This window comes from Aythya ferina (assembly GCF_964211825.1).
Source record: "Aythya ferina genome assembly, chromosome: 1".
NCBI classification, from domain to species: Eukaryota; Metazoa; Chordata; class Aves; order Anseriformes; family Anatidae; genus Aythya; species Aythya ferina.
Window position 1 is genome coordinate 104,296,924 of NC_140296.1, and position 17,894 is coordinate 104,314,817.

Here is a 17,894-nt window from a genome sequence, read left to right on the forward strand (position 1 = left end):
CCTCAACTAGCTGTACTAGAATAAGCTGTTACTTTGATGTATTTTTATATGAACTGCATAAAGCACAGACTGCTGATCAAAATGAAGTAATACATCTTGTCTTCAAGGTTACTGAACAGCTGCTTGTCCATTTCTACACAAGGACATTTCAATGTATATTTTTGCATGCACCTCGATGTGATGCTTTTGTAATTAGGATTCTCCCAAGTGGCAAAAACTTTCTTTTAAAGCCTCTGGAAATCATCTGTGTTGGATAAAGGTCTTACAATAAGAAGGTATTATGACTCATTACATTTTAAACTTCTACAGCTATTGTGAGTTACTCATTTTGTGGAGAATTAAATCTGTCAATAGGGAAAATCCAGACAAACAAATTTCAAGGAAGATTGTATTGAACATCAACATTTGCAACAAACAGAAAGTGGTATGCTCTATTGCTGAAGGAAATATGAATAACGTTATAGAGGGAAAAACATTCATTCTTTAATCCTTTGTGAGTATACCCATGAAAAAGGACAATTCCCCATTCTCACCAAAATGATGAAAATTAAGTCATACACCAATGTCTCATTTTCCATCAAGACTTTCAGAGCATATTCAGAACAAGACAAAATTTTAATAAAATAAGCAACTCATACTTTAGTTGTTGAACATCCATCTTGTATACAATTAAAAATATAACAACATAAATAACTAGAAATATTTTTCCTCTTACTTTCTTGCTACAGGGTGACAAGCACCCTAAAAACATAATTTGAGTAAAGTTACAGAAAACACAAACCTTTTAACTTCTTTTCCATCAAAATAAAAAAATCCGCACTCTAAGAATTTCTGGACTTGAGGTTTAAGCACACTGTGTAGTTTTTCTGCTTTTCCACCTTTAACCATTTGATGATAGTCAAAGTTCACCATTTTGATATCAGCTGAATGTTCAGATGCTTTCAAGTGGCTCTGATATTTTAAACAGAAGAAAAACATAAATATACCAATAAATGAACATAGAACAGCTTAAGCCAAATAAGAGGTTAACTAATAGAACTGCTTTAAAAATATTTATCTATCGCATGCTTTCTGTAATGAAAAGAAGAAAACATTTTTATCATTATAGTTCAGTAAGTCACTCAGAACTGATTAATATTTTGCCTATGTTTTTCCTTTTTTTTTCCTTGCCACAATCAAAGTCAGTTTTTTTGCTTACAATACTAGGGGTCACCAAGACAGTATGCATATGAAAGCTGCTGCTTCTGCTAAAACGCTTCAGCTGGCAAAGAGCTGTTTCAGTGGAAGCCCTTTTAGGCATGGCTGCCAGCAATGAGGACTGACTAAATACTCCATAAACTACAGGGAAAGAAAAAAAAAAAAAAAAAAAGACAAACTTAGATTGCTGTGGAGGGTGGTTTGAGCAAAACTTCCCCAATCATTCCCTGAAAAATCTTGAAAGTGCCCACAAAATCTTTGTTGGTAGAGCTATAAGCAGTTTTAGGCACTGCTACACAGATGGGAGCAATAATGTCTCCTGCCAGGATAGCTTGGATACATAAAAGGTGCCAGTAAATTGCCTAAAATATTCAACCGTTGCATTACAAAGGGAAAGGGAAAAAGGGGAAGGGAAACAACACATGGCTGCTGACATGTTCTCTGGCTTCAAACAGAGCTTCTCAAATTGTCAGCATTTGCGGACTACAGCGTGACAGTTATTTTTAACCTACCTAGCAGGAATTCATAGAAGTAGCCAGTTACAGCCAATACCTTCTGAACAAATACTCCTATTTAATCAAAAAGCAGCTTTTAGGTTTAAATTGCAAAACTAATTTGTGATATTTTTAAATATCAAAGTAATATACACAGAAATTCCAAGATTTTAAAAAGAAATGCCACGGTATGAAATGCCATGAAGTATCAATTGCCAGCATTACTGTGCTGGCAATTTCCTTTATAAATAGGAAACTTATAAGCATAAAATATGAAAATAACTGAACATCTTTCAATGTTGTCTATGTTTGTTACAATTTTTCAGTAACAAATCTGAAGAGAATAAAAAATAACTTCACATCTAGCTTTTTTTTTTTTTTTTTTTTTTAAATCATTTCATGTTACTTATCTTAAGCGGTATTTTCATGATAAATCCAATTTTAACTCCAAGCAGTAGATGCTGTAGGGGACAGCGCACTTATTTCATTTTTCAATGGTTATGTAAAAGCTTCATAACAAGCACGCAAATTTCAAGGATACGCACGGTGGGAGGATGGTAGTACTTACCTGAAAAGCTTTGCTGAGCATGTGCTCCCCTTCTTTTGCCCCAAGTAAATTTACAATAATTTGCTTGCCATATAAATTTTTAAGAGTTCGGAAATGCCTGTTAATAGAAGAAGAATTCCACATATTTTCTGGCATGCTAAAAATTAACACGAACAGATGGAACCCTGGCTGAGACACTACACAAATGTACTGGCTACTCTAGTAATTCCTGCAAGCCTTTTATTACATCACGGCCAAACAAGCCAGTATCACTGGATGACAGCATCTATCAATTGACTGCTGTTTATTTAGGATAACACTACCAAAAATGTCGTTTAACAAAATACATTTAGTTAAAGCCATAAGGTTATGAAACTAAATTATCATCACAGGAATAAAATTGAAATACAGATTTCACTTTTATAAAGCAGCTGACAAATATAAATTATTCAATGTAAACCTATTACATTTTTTTTTCTGAATTTAATAAAGTATTCACATTCTTAAATTTTCTTGAAACTTTTCAACAAAGCACTCAAAGGGGCAAACAAACCTTTAGCAACCTGAAAAAGCTGCCCAGGCAGTTCACTGCTTTGCTGAATCATATTATATAGGCAAAGCCTCCTGTTTGAAATAACATATCCATCACACTGATGAATCACTTATTAGTAGCTTGTAGAGCATTAATAAAAAGCCAAGACATCACTTTACCTGTCAAAAGCTGGTGCATTCGCCTCAAAACCCCTTGACATTCTGACACGATGGGATCCCACCTATGACATGAAGATTACATTAAATTATTTGTCTTTACAAATTTGACTAACTCTTCAAAGACCTCTCAATTCTAAATGTGACCTAAAAATTCATTTCATTACCTAAATTAAATCCCCCAAATTTATTCTACTTGCTACACCGTGCATTCTTTTTATTGATTTTTCTTAAGTTCCTCTTATTTTTCTAAAAATAACTTTTTTGATTTAATATATTTAGTCACATCATCTAATTACTTCTTGTTCTGAATAAGGTATGTAAATATTTGAGTGGCTCTACTGCAATGTTCTTATATGTCTAACTTAAGGAACCAACAGTAACTATGAAGAATGAACTTTTTAGAATTTTCCATATAAAAAAAATGTACCACAACAGTAGTTGCTGATACAATCCCTCTTTCAATAAAACTGGGATATAATTATATTGCAGTTACTCTTGATCCATATGACTTCTTGAAAAGGCTCATACTCCAGAACAATTCAAAATAAATGAATCTCTTTGTATGCCCTTAGATAACCTATTTTGAAACGGCAATTTAAATTAAAACTCAATTTCAAAACCAAAACATCTCAAAGTAACAGATGTTACATCCAATGGATGCAAAACAGCATTCAGAGACTCGAGAGTAGCAGGCTTGGTGTATTAAACAACTACTTACTCCCAAAGGACAACCTCATCCTAATTGGTAATCATGCAGAAGAGCCTAAACTCTACTCTAAGATGCCTAAAAAGACATGAATAATAATTAGAGCCATCTCCTGCTTACCTGCAGGCCTGGCTGTTCCCAAAATAATGGAACAGATCCTCGAATCTGTATGAAGGATGACACAGAATCATCTAAAAATATCACCTGTTGAGGAAAAACAAAACAAAACATAGTATTAATAGGCATTAGGGAATGTAAAAAGTTTTAGTTTTCTTAGCCTTAGCTAAACACACAGAAAATATATTTACACATTGCCCATTCCACGACGTAAGCTGAAATACCAGTTGTCTTCCCCACACTTTTTCCTCTCCCCACTCTAAACAATTCATATAGGAAGTTCTGGAACTTCTGTCCTTCCTGACAAATCCTGATTCGGAAGGGCTAAGCAAATACGTCAACATTTTATTAATATCACCTGAATGACTTTTGTACTATGACTTTTAAAAACTTGGTAAGAATTTCCTGTACGTTTTCTGCTTCTTACATCACGAGACCCAGAACAGTTGAAATGTAAATCTGTGCATAGAAAATAACAATGCAGCCTACTCGGAACACCTGCACAGACCTTGTGCATTAGAATCCGAAATACAGTGGTGTGTTGTGTGTAAAGGAAAGAAAACTAAGTAGGATGATATCCCACAGTCACCTAGTGGCATTATCTGCCAGGAAACTTGGACAGAGAAACTGTAATGACAGCGTTCTGACTAAGCTCCTAAAATTGGATAAGTATGGACAGCCCTATCTAGATAAAATCCTGCTGAAGTCACCTAGGCTTTGCAGGAGTCAGTCAAAGATACCTACTCATATGAATACAGTTGCAGGAACAACACCTTGATAACTAGGTTATCATAAGAAATAAGCAAAGAAAGTCCAGCAAAAAATGATTCAATAGCTTTGTGCATTTCTCTATAATAAAGGCAATCAAATGCAGTGGAATTAGAGTAGCTTTAAAGACTACCTTTAGCTGAGCCATATTAAGTAACCATAGGAATGCTTTTATCTTTGACCAACCACCAGATAACGTGTATTTGCCAAAATCTCTTCTGCTGATGTTTACAATTAGCTCAAGCTAAAAGTAGTACACGCTCGCTCACAGCTCAGATTAAGAGCAAGTATGGCCACCTACAGCAGTTCAGCTGATGGGTAGCAACTTCTTAGGCTACTAAAACTCAGATCCATGCATGCCTTGACCTCAAGCTACACTGAAAACCAAGATCATTGAATTATGTAAGCTACTTAGTTTCCTTATTCAGCAGCAAAGGAGCTGTTCCTGTATCTTTGGTTATAGACAACTCACAATCTGTTGAGTTAGGGCAAAAAAATATCCACACACTTGCTTATATTGAGCTCCTCAGACAAGTGAAGGTGCACTGTAACTAACATACCTGCTCTGTTTCAACAAAATTTGCAACGTGACCGTCATCATTAGTTCCCCGAACATTAAACCTGGTCCCAGCTCGTTCACAGCTTAGTCGTGAAATGAGACAAGCCTTTGCCTGCTTGTGAGCTGCATAAATTGTCCTTATCTCCACTCCTCCACACATGAGCCGTAACAACCAGTCATCACAATTCACACCATAGTGCTTCAGATGTAGATGCAGTGATTGGTTCCTATCAGGAAAAAAAAAAAAAAAAAAAAAAAAAAAAAAAAAAAAGGGAAGGAAATAAAGCACAGTTCAATTTGTTAAGCCAGCTGCTAACTTCTTAGATCTTATGCCGACTACTACAGATAAGTGAAGAAGAATGTATGACAGTTTCATGATATAATTATTATTTAAATATACTTGAAATAGCAAAGGTCCCAAGAGAATTGCTTTGATCACGGCACAGTAAGAGTATGGGGTGTAGCCACGAATTGTAATGATCTCAAAAAAAAAAAAAAACCAACAAAAAAACAACACTTACAGCCTCTGCTCTTCACCTCGCAAAAAAACAAACAAACAACAGTTCGAGTTTGTGGTTTTTTTTTTTTTTTTTTTTTTTTTTTTTTTAATATTCCCAAGAATACATTCATAACCAATAGATTTTCAAATTTCTGAAAATACCAGTTTCAGGGTTAAGTGCTGGTACATTATGTACCCAACTCTAATACCAATTACTGCTCAAATGAAAGAAAGATCTACGCGATGGGTATACCTGCACATTACATAGTACCCATTACCACTGAAGAAATTAAATAAGACTCAAGGTTAGGTTTTGTGAGGGCTTTTGTTTGTTTGTTTTACCTCACTCTACTGGGACTTGGCTCTTGATCTTCTTCAATTGTATAAAAAGGAAGTAAAGTTTTCTGTATAGCTAAGAAAAGCAAACTCTAGAAAGGGAATTGTTTCATCACTGCCCAGAAAATTCGATCATAATTTCAAATAACGTTTGGCTTAATAGTGGAAGCTATTTACTTTAATTTTAGCCTTTTCATTCTAAGTTTCTAATTAAAAAAATACACCTGCAATTCATAAAACACCTTGGCTGCTTTAAAAACTCATTAATGAAGATCCAAATCAGATGAATGCATTCATTTCACAGAACAGTACACAAACGCATTACAATAGAAGACTGAGAAAGTAAACAATATTCTTGCCTGGAAAATCTGAGACTGGAACTTTTAAACAGAAGAACCCCGAGAGAGCTTACTGAAATGCATAAGCAGAAAACTGTCTATTATTCACTTTTAGTGTTTACATTTCTAGATCTTGAAATCTGGGACACTAAGTCTTCCTCCTGTTGAGACCGATTCTTACAGAAAAAAAAGCCAGGTAACTTAGGAAGTTTTGCAACAGGGGACAAAATGCAAGGCCAATCTGATTTGGATAGGATCAGCAGGTATCATCACCTCAAGCCTTGAAATACTGACCTATCAAGATGGAGCTCAGTCTTCTTCCAGACATAAATAACCGGGTTCCCACAATTCCTGTACATCTACGTTAAGATATAAGGCTCTGAAAAGTACAGATTATTTTCTGTCCTAATACACATATTTGGTCTCACATACTAATTGGATCATACTCCTCTATCTGACCAAAACAGTGGCAATGATATGTCAGAAGTGTTCTGGTGTCTTACATGATGAACAGAAGAGGGGGAAGAGGTAGCTTTTCACTTGTTCAAACTTACTGCTGAACCTTCACGACCTTTCCAATGGTTATGGAAACATACTCCATTTTTAACAAAGGCTGAAAATAAGGGATTAGAATTTGTTCACCTCCCCTAAATGTCAGAACACATCCCTGGTGTTATTTAAGATACTTATTGGCAGAAACAGGAGTATTCTTTTCCTCAAGAATTCTGTGTCAAAAACTTGGCTTTACTGAAAGCTACTCTGTAAAAAAGATAGTTCAGCAGCCAAGCAACGTGCACAGTAGTGTAACGTACCTACTCTGTTTCAACAAAATCAGCGACAACGCTATTATCCATACAATGAAATTTTTAAACCCCTTCAATTTGTGGAAACACATTTGGAAACTACATATAAATACCACTTGGAAACTACATATAAACTGCACACCATTTTAGAAGCCAGAATGCTCAAAAGATGAAAATTTTCTTTAGGGTTCCATGCCCACACTCATTTAAAGAAACTGACACATCTGATGAAGAATTAAGAGACACCGAAGCTGAAACATACCATCACGACCAACTGTTCAGATCAAAGTATAGTATCAGAAGCAGTAAAAAGTCTGTCTCTTCCAATTAAGAAATTCTAGGTGGCCATGGAAACATTGCATCATTAAGATAAAAGTTATGTCCTTACAATTAGAATAATGTTATTCTAGCTCATCAACATTTGTGAGACAAGGGCATACATTTAAGAGCTGATAAAGACAAGGTTAAAAAACTTGGCACAGGTTAGTCTGCACGGGCATGTGCTGTTCTGCATAACGTCTGATAAAACACACTATGAACTCACCAGAAAAACCTGTTGTCAGTGGTGTGCTCTTGCATGCTGCGGTGAGCATTAAGACTAAGATCTAAACTGACACCAGTTGCAGACCATGCAAAATAAAAGTTTCCTGAATTCAGAACTTTGCGCACTTCGGAAATACGATCTTCATCTGATGAATCAATTCGTAACGATACAAATTCGGTGGAAGTAACTCGAAAGACTTCAGAGTCTTGAATCTTTCCCACAGACATGCATCCTGTTACTAGAACCAAGTAATGTAGCAACGTGTCTCCTGTGAAACCAGAAAAGGCAAAGGTAAGAGAACAAATCTTAGTAGACTGTGATGCTGACGTATTTATATTCTTAAATGTGCATAATCTTAGCCCGATTTGGCTGAAAAAAATGAAAACATAATCAACATCAAGAAGCCATTCTCAAGTTCAACAGAATAGAAGGAAACACAAACAGGAGAAACTATGCTGAAAATAACAGGGATTGCAAAAACGGAAGTTATTTTTGTATACTCCCTCATTTCTGGGAATGCTCCAAACTTGCAAGCTACTCTATAAAGTCAAAAAATAAAAAAAGAGCACAGTTCCTGTTCTGGAGATGCCGTGCTGTGCAGTTTTACAGAAGCAGCACAATTTTCTTTCCCAAATGAAAATTTAAGGTTTTAGATAGTTTACTCACCCAGGTTTAATCTTAAAACGCCTAGAAGCCCATATGCATCCATTACTTTGGAGTAGGTATTCTTGATTGTATCTTTTTCTGCAGATGCTGAGGAGAGAAAACACAAGATGTTATGATGGTAGAGACTACATACGATGGTAGGGAGAATGAGTCCACTCTAAACTGAAAATGCAGGAGTACAGCTACAGTGCTTACATGAACTTGCCAGAGAGAAATCAGAATGTATAAGCATATGGCTTCTTACAATGGAAAATGAGTATTTGATTTTATTACAGTGTATGGTCATGCTATGTTTTTAGGCAACAAAAAAGGGAAAATCTTGCAAAGTCTCCAAGTGATAGTAAAGGGGAATGCTTGCATTTTTAATATCACCTCCTAATATAAAAATTATTTTAGAAGAAATTAAAGTATATCTACCACTGTTTACCAGGGAGTTAATTTTAGTGTACACTTCAGAACTCAGATTTGCTCTTGAAAAACCAGGGAAACAAGCTTGATGGCAGATCCAGGTGACAGCAATGCCACAGAGCAGAAACAGGATCCAGCCAGCCCTGAGCTTCTGCTCTGGACTGAGATTGCACCTGAAGCACGGGGACCAACAATTCCAGCTGTGCCACTGGTCCACGAGCACAGAGATTTCTGGGTCAACAACGACTAGTGCTTTCTCCCTCCTCAAAAACAGATAATTTTCACTTTGATGCTGGACTAAGTTTGACATAAATTGTAAATCAAAACGCCTACTGCTCTGTCACTCTGCAGCATTCTGCATCACAGTAGCTGTATTTCCTTCAGAATGGCTAGTGTAAATCTTTCCAGTGAGAATTCCCTAAGCTTAGCACAGTCCTGCCCGTGTACAAGTCTATCCCTTATGTTCAAATATCTGCCAGTTCTATTCTTAAAGTGGATCGGAGTCTCCAATACAGATGAAACAATTATTTAACCCCAGCCTGAAATCTAAGCTCATTCAAGATGTTATTAGATGCACTTAAAAAACAAACAAACAAACAAAAAACTATTTATCTGATATACTGTATTCCTGTAACCTAGAACCTAAGAAAGAGAGAATTATAACAGCGTGATTCTTCCCAAAGTCTTCATTCACAACAAGTGTTAAAACTCCCAGCTAATCTGAATACGTTGTTTACATATAGTCATTTTGTCAGCATCACCAAACCATATTTTGCTTAGCTAGATCACCAACGGGCTGGAAAGAACACCTTCTAAACTTCAAAGTGTGGTTCTTCCAATCCATTTTTCCAATACACATTTAATGATATTAATACACTCATCTAAACTCAACTTCTGGTGAGCAGAAAATTGCCGTGTTGTTCTTCCACATTTCAAATTACTAATGAAAGATGAGGTTTTGTTTCCATCTAAGAGCTTTTTGCAGGGTTTTTCTTGAGGGTGCCTGGCAACATTTAATGACATCTTAGAACAACAGCCTTTCTGTCTTCTGCGGATTTGTTCTGCATACAACGCCTTTATCCTTCCTAAGCCTTAGTAAATAAATGCCTGAAGTGAATTAAGTAATGTGGGCTTTGCAAATTCAGATCTCACATTAAAAAAAAAAAAAAAAAAAAAAAAAAAAAAAAAAAGGCCACTAATAAAGCAGAAAAACATGGCAAAACCAAACAGAAATAGAAAATCTTACTGTAGCCAGTAAATTACTCTTTCAACCAAGCTCCCAAGCACCAAACAAAAGCACCTAGGTTTCATGTCAAGGTTTGCAGAGACACTACGTATAACAGTGTGAACCCTCCCACGGCCTGAGCACCCGTGAAATCTGAAATAATTTCCAATTGGGGATGACTGATACTAGTCAACAGAGCAAACCAACAAACGGTTTTTAAGTAGGTCTCCTTTCCTGAAGAAATTGAGCTAAAAAGAAGGCAGCCCCAAGAAGTACTGACAGCAGAAAAGGGAACAATTACCACTCGTCCAGGGTAAGCTCCACAGCACTGCATCACTTCCCCACCACAGAAGCTCATGGTGGGACAGGCCACGATGTCAGGCTGTGGCCAGGAGTCAGGACCAGACCTGGTGAGAACAACCATGCTCAGACACAGCCCCGGGAGGTCCAGGGCCATGGGGACAGGGATTTGGCAAGGCTGAGCTGGGACATCAGCTTGTCTTGGTGGGCCCAGGGCCAGGCAGATCCAGACAGGAATTATTACTGACTGCCACTGCATGTGGCATTTCCCATTTCTGATCATACCAAAGAAATTTGTGGATTTTCATATCAATCAACACCAACAGGGTAAGGAACAACCTAAGTGCTCTGGGACCATTCAGATTCTCCCCATGTCTACTGTATTTAATTGATCCTTCCCTGCCAGAGCAGGAAGCTTCATCAAGACCTGCCACCTCTCACGTCAGTCAGGATGCACACAACATCTTCAGATAAAAGGAGGGTATGCAAAAGCAGCTGAAAATACAAAAATACGCAGCTAACACCTCATCTCTGTAATACCTTTATAGAGTACACACAAAGCCAACTTTCGGTTTCCTCCGTGAACAGCTGAAATTACCAGCTGGGTGAACTGCAGCTTAGAAGTTAAACCACAGCAAGGCTAAGGTAATCCTGGCAGGAGGAGAGGGCATTTCCAAGAACATTTCCTCATTTCCCCTGCAACATTCTTAACGAATGTGAACATCTCTTCATGCAATGGTGGGCTGGCCTGCAGCCAGGAGAGCCCTTTGGATTTTTGATTTACAGGCTCTATACCTTGAAAAAAAGCACAGCTACTATAAATATCCATTCAAAAAAGCATAAACTCCTGCAAATTAATGGACCTACTTCTCTTTCAAAATTTGACTTCTCTATTTATTTATTTTTAAATAATTGGAGGCAAGCAAACACAATTGAGGCTATTTGGAAAAAAAAAAAAAAGCTAAACATTTGCTATGAAGTAGAGTTAAAACGCGCAACTTCTAAAGACAGAAATTAGCAACTAGAATGTTTTGGATGAAAGTTAACAGATTTAAATTGCAACGCATGGGGCACTAAACAGTAGACTTAATGCAAGCATGCACGTGTCTATGTATAAAGATGGACAGGAAATATTACGAGGCCATAATCCTCCATTACTTTGCGTGAGCTCAGACAGGAGGCAGAAATTAAAAGCACCTTCAACTTAATCCATTACATTAATAAGATTCAGGTTGATTCATTTCTAAAACAAAGATAACGATTTGCTATTTGGCAGCCCAGAAAAAAAAAAAAAATAAATAAATAAAAAACCACCAACACATTTTTAATGCGGTTTTCAGGTCAAGCTGTAATGCATTCCGGTTGAAAGCCAGCAAGCCTCGTTTGCGGTGTCCAGAGAAAAAGAATAAAATAATTTTAAGTCAACGTTGATTACAAATTAATAGGCCATAGTATTTTTAAATAGTAATGTCTCACTTGTTCCAAGTTAAATCACAAACGTGTATCTGTAATATCACACCTTATCAGTCACCGACTCGCTTAAGAAAGGTGACTGATTAAATTATTTTAGAGGGATTATGTCAGCCCTCTTACTGTTATACAAAGGGAACCCCATTAAAAATCCTGTCTCACAACAGCTTGGTTCAAAACCTAATCCGTTTAATTCCCAGCTAAAAATGAGTGTTACAATTTCTGCAAGAATTATAAAGCTATAATCACATTAAAAGTTATCATTTTGGCTTTCTACAGTTGTTCCCTTCTTGGTGGGTTCACCAGGTGGTATCATGGCTCAGTATGAGCTGGTAGCAATTCCCAGATAGAACATGGGACACATCCCAAAATTATGTATAGCACCTTCAGAGAAAAGGCTACTCTCATCTAAGTTTGAAGAGAGAAAAGATCATGCTACTGCCACTTCCAAATGTTTAAAATCTGAAAAGGTTTTTTTGTTTTGTTTTACAATTTGTTGAGCTTTTAAGATTGGGGTTTTGAAGCTTCTTCTTAAATTAGGACAGTTATGAATTCGGTATTTAAATGAAAACTAACACTTTAATATCACCACATAGGAGAGACATTAAAGTCAGAGCAGAGTAATCACTTTCATTTATAAGACAACCAACTGAAGAAACTTTTTTTTTTTTTTTTTTTTAAAAGTTTTGCATCTCTTTTATGTCAACAAAGTATCAAAGATAACTGCAAGACTGCTGATATGCAAAGCTGCCATAATTTCTGCAATTATTGTTTGGAATTAGTAGGATGGTTGTTTTTTCTATTTTATTGGCTAGTTCAAGTTATTAAGTATATTTATTCACCTCAAACATGTTTAAATGTTACTGTAATCTACAGATACCTTAAGACTGAGGGGAGGAACCACCAAATAACAATTCACCTCTACTCAGCAATAAGAAAAAAAAAAAAAAAAAGACATTTCTAGATGTTAGCAATGATTTTAAGTATAACACACCAAATTAAATGCTGTTTGGAACAAAATAGCAAAGTAAAAGATGAGCAGGTGAAATGAATGGTTGCTTTAAAAGTCTGTCTCAACACTGCAAACATACTATTGGTTACTTCAGAAAACGTATCTTTTTAACTAACAATACTGATGAGGGGAAAAAAAACAAAAATAAATTAAAGCTGCCCTACGTAACAGCCTACAAGCACTTTTTTCATTGCTTTCTGACCCAAGCACAAGTTTTTCACTGAAAACAAAAATCTATACTATTAATAATATACAAAGCTTTTTCCCTCTAATACTGATTTGATTAAGTTATTTTACCACATGAATTTATGAGTACCGACTTTTTGCATGTACAAGTCAGTTCTATGCAGATTAATTTGTAATATAATTTACAATCACAACATTTTCAATTTAAATACATGCTAGCATACAGCAAGGCTACCAAATTATCTCAAATGTAGAGATGTTAATTAGTTTTTCTAAATGACGTCTGAGTAATTCCAGTATGCAAACTAACCTTCTTAACAGACATTTAATTAGCAAGAGCTATGATTCAACGGATGCCTAGTAGGGAAAAAGCCAAGCCTTTTACTATCACTCCTGTGCTAACACAAAAGTCTACTGAGCTGAGAAAGGAATATTCAGGCAGATAGTTATTTGTTCCCAGTAAAATCCCGTCTTAAAATCATGCACAGGGCTGTGGTACAGCTACAGAATGGCCTTCACAAGTGCTGTGAAGCTAGCCTACCTGAAAAGCAAAGAGCTTTCAGGCTCTCTTGTAAGCAACCTTCTTCCTAATATTCCCAGAGCTGTAGACCAAATTTTCATAGCTCCGTTATGCCACTCAAACAGGTCATAGTCCTCTCGGGCAAAGGTTACTACCTCCAAAAATCTCCCAGGAAGATTTTTACAGTAAGGGTTTCTTGAACTTATCACACAGTGTGCTAGGCTAACACATGTTGTCTTTGTCAAATGACGTGATTTTGTTGGAAAAGCCTGGAAAGCAATGAGCTGAGCACCTTCCCAGCAGATTTGAAAGGACAGTAAATTCAGGAGGAATTCCGCAAATGGCAGCTGATGACAGGAGGACAGATGACAACCTCCTCCACCAGCGCAGCTACACTCAGCATCCACCGTAGCTGGTGCTTCCCTGAGGCTTCCAAAATGTCTTGAGATACTGTTTAACGGGTAGGTGTAGCCCAGAAGATGACAGTCAAAACAGTAGTGAGCACGGTGGGGTGAATTTGCTATTTGCTCCATCCATCCCAGCCCCTTCACATTGGTATAAAAGACTGGCTTCAGATGAATAAAATATTGTATCACAGTGCATTCAAAAATTGTTCCTACCACAGCCTGTATTTAACCTGTTTCTGTAACACAGACACTCCTTCCAGAGGATAAATTACTGCTTGAAAAGTTGTAAGTTTTATTATTACTATATATATATACATAAACACATTTATGTGTGCACAAATATAAATCAGGGAAATATCTGTATTTTGCTTATTTCGTAGGATCCCATTACAAAAAGCAGCATGTAGAAATTTCTTTTGATATATTCTCCTTCCCTAATTAAGGGGATGCGAGTCCACTCAAAATGCGGCATAAACATTATTTTTGGAAATAAATAAAAGAGGAGAAAAACATCACAGTAGAAGGTTGTGAGTATGCAGAGCGTTACCCTCCTTCAAGATTACATACATATATGTGGTGCTCATATGCTTGTTTTCTGGGTGTCTAAGTTTGCTAAAGCACCGTATCAGCTCCAAGCCTCCTGCGAAATGATTATATGCTATATCTGTCCGCAGGAGCAGATGGGGTATCTGTTATTTCCTCCGCCCCAGCGATGCAGCATCAGAATTTTCTTTTTAGAAGAATGTATTTACTTCGAAATGGAGCGTGAATGAGTGATGGCGTTGCTAAACAGGACTCTGAATACCGGGATGTCTGCTGCACACGTAGGTTATTACAGCTCTTAATTTATCCAGCTCTACAGAAAGCTCAGGGTGGGCACGGTGCCTCTTCCTGTTCACACCTGCTCTCTTGTCAGCTTTGCAGAAGACTGAAGTCCAAGGACGCGCACGAAGCTCCAGCTCTGTCTCCACTCCGGGGCGCAGTATTTTCCCAAACGACAGAACATTCTCCTTTACTCATCACAGGCGACAGGAGTAAAAACAGCTTCCCACTCGTTTCGTTATGACTCACAGAGAGGCACAGGGAGAGAGAACATCTTCCTGCTCGGTCAATGAAATCTTTGAAGGGAAGGTATCTCATTAAAGGCCCCCTATTTCAGAGAATAAATATACCGCCTGTTTTATATGTCAAATAATAATAATAAAAAAAGATCCGTGACATCCTCCAACTAAACTCTACACAAAGAAGCAGTCAAGCTGCTGACATTTAAAACCAAATGTCTCACGAGGCCTTGAGAAGCAAGTTGGCAGCATCCCTTCAGACTTCAACACCCTGGGCTAACCCAATACTAGGAACTAGGAGCTGAAAAAAGAAGTATTTCATGTTTGTATGTAAGGCAAGTGAAGCATTTCTCAGATGTGTTGGTCACCGTAACGCTAACTAATCCGTGTCACAAGCAGCGCACAGAACGCTTCCAGCAGAGGCATGGCTTGGACTGCTTCCACGTTAAGACTGAATGATTATGCAACGATAACCCTCTGCAAACTGCCCTTTCCACACTCTTCTTTCTTCCATCCCACTTTGCTGACTTGAACAACACATTCAGCACAAATACAACACGCACTGCAAAAAACACACAACATAGGAATTGTACAGCATGTCATACAGGGGCCTAATGAAACCCTCTGAATTATCCTGCAGTGCTTCACCGAATGTAGAGAGGATGAAGGTTAATACCATTATCCTTCCCTCAGCAAAATGCCAGATGGACTTCCTTTAAGATGACATTTAAAGGATCAGGAAGCTTTTGTTCCTTTCTCTCAGTCCAGTTCAAACAGATCTCTCTGTGCGCACACTGCACAAGGCGTGGTTCACCAAGGCTCTCAGAGCCGAGCCACACGATTCACCTCCACTACCGATGTATTTCACTAGGTTGCACCTATGTCACATATTCTACATGCAGACAGCAACTATGATCAGGCATAAGACAACTTATCTTTAATATTTATTAAAATCTTTGGAAAAATGTCTGACAGCTTAAGATTGGTCTCGTTAGTTTTTAGACCCTGAGAACTTACCCCCCCAACAAAAAGGTTTTTACCAGTTTGCAGCGATGCTGCTCTGCATTTATACACACCTGATCTGACCATTTTTCCATCTACTTATGCAGAATGCAAAAAAGATCTTGGGGAACTTCCCAAAGGACCAGTCTTCCATTAACTTTGGCTTTGAATTTAGGTTTCACAGAATCATTAGAAACATTAAGGTTGGGAAAGACCTTGAAGATCATCTGGCCAACCATCCCCCTACCACCACGTTTGTACCAACACCCAGAAGTTTGTGGGGCTACAGACTAGGTTCATCTGACTAGATTCTGTGGCACGACTAAAGCAATGGAGTAGTACTTTACAAACCACAACCAAGCACCAATAACTGTACTCCTTTAAATATGCACTAAAAAGAATAGGTACCATAAGCAAACAGCAAGCAAAATAAAAGGGAAAAAAAAAATCTGAAAAAGGGAACTCTAGCTCCTTTCTGCTATCTAGCATACAATTATGACCTTTCAACCATTAAAAAAATCATTATTCAGTAAAGAGTTTAAGTGAGAAAAAAAAAAGGAACTAAAACTACCACAGTATTGGAAAAATAAGCCCATTTACCAGATAGAAAGAGTAAGCAGTTTCCAAGCTAAGGTTACTGAAAACAGTATTCAGAGCAACTACTTATAGCTAGGCACGAACATTTACCATGTTGCAACCTACCAATCAAAATACCAAGGACAAACCAGAACCCAAGAGGAGAGAGGCTTTTGAAATTCCTTTGGGTTTTAATTTCTCCATCCGATAACGATGCAAGGCACAGGAGGGGGCAGGAACTTCAGTAGGGATTTAGATTTTGAAATTTTAGAGAGGAAAGTCTACTGATCATACCTGCACTGTATCACAGCACAATAAATTATTAACTCTGTATTTTTTGAGCATAACTTTCATGAATAAACTTTTACTACATTCCTCCTTAGGTAGCTTAAGCATGCGCAGTAATTACTAAATATGTGCTAAAATAAATGTTTTCCACAAATCTTCAAAAACATTTTGCCCTTGTTTTACTGACTTCTCTAAACCTGTTCGGACACTTATTTCCAACCTGATCTGCACAATGCCATTCAAACACTGCTGGCAAAGCCAACTTCAATACTAAGAAGGAACCGCATCAGATAAAAACAGTTCTCAAAAGATGGGAGAAAAGCACGTACTGTTTCTCACCTAGATAATCACAGAATTTCTAGGTTGGAAGAGACCTCAAGACCATCGAGTCCAACCTCTGACCTAACACAAATAAGTCCTCCACTAAACCAACTAAGCTCTACATCTAAACATCTTTTAAAGACCTCCAGGCATGGTGACTCCACCGCTTCCCTGGGCAGCCCCTTCCGATGCCTAACAACCCTTTCGGTAAAGAAGGTCCTCCGAACATCCGACCTAAAACTCCCCTGGCGCAAATCATACAAGTTCATTTCAGCTGTAATGTCAACCACCCTAGCACGTCCCATTGCTAGGGCTCTAGCAGTTAATGGCAGCTTGTTCAAATCACACAGTAACTAAGATGCTGATGAAGACATATGCCTGAAAGCAACTTGCTCATGAGGCCTGTCCAGCAGAGATGACTGGCCCAACTTCTAAGCACCTAACAGGACACAGGGACAGTCAGGTGCCTCAGAGTGAGACAATGCCACAGACAAGGAGCACACCCAGTCACAGGAGAACCTATTGCAAAAACCAAAGAAAGGAAACACATCTCAAACCCCACTCATCTTTGGGGCTCTCACTTCTAGCCTTGAGTCTTGTTGCAGTAGGGAACGTGCCCCTCTCAGCCCACTCCGTCCTCTCGGAGCCAGAGCACCCTCCTGAGCAGCACCGCTCTTTGAGCCCTCTCATGCTGCAGGCAATGAATCAAGGCTCCCATTTTCTGAGCAACTGCTCAGAATAGCTAGGCTACAAAACCGTAAGCAGGCACCAGGATTAACTCATCAAAAACTTATCTATCTTCAAAAGAAGTACATCCACAGTATGCAAGCTTT

General features: G+C 37.8%; 1 protein-coding gene across 3 annotated transcripts in view; it reads right to left on the reverse strand.

Annotated features, from left to right (window-relative positions):
* Positions 1-17,894, reverse strand: part of SYNJ1 (synaptojanin 1) — a 63,876-nt gene that overhangs the window by 43,911 nt on the left and 2,071 nt on the right. For all 3 annotated transcript variants that reach the window (XM_084538973.1, XM_084538972.1, XM_084538971.1), the window contains exons 3-9: positions 8,286-8,372; positions 7,620-7,887; positions 5,101-5,326; positions 3,776-3,859; positions 2,950-3,011; positions 2,260-2,356; positions 782-951 (exon numbers count right to left, since the gene is read on the reverse strand). In XM_084538973.1, coding sequence (XP_084395099.1) covers positions 782-951; positions 2,260-2,356; positions 2,950-3,011; positions 3,776-3,859; positions 5,101-5,326; positions 7,620-7,887; positions 8,286-8,372 — 994 coding nt within the window. The remainder of the gene's footprint in view (positions 1-781; positions 952-2,259; positions 2,357-2,949; positions 3,012-3,775; positions 3,860-5,100; positions 5,327-7,619; positions 7,888-8,285; positions 8,373-17,894) is intronic.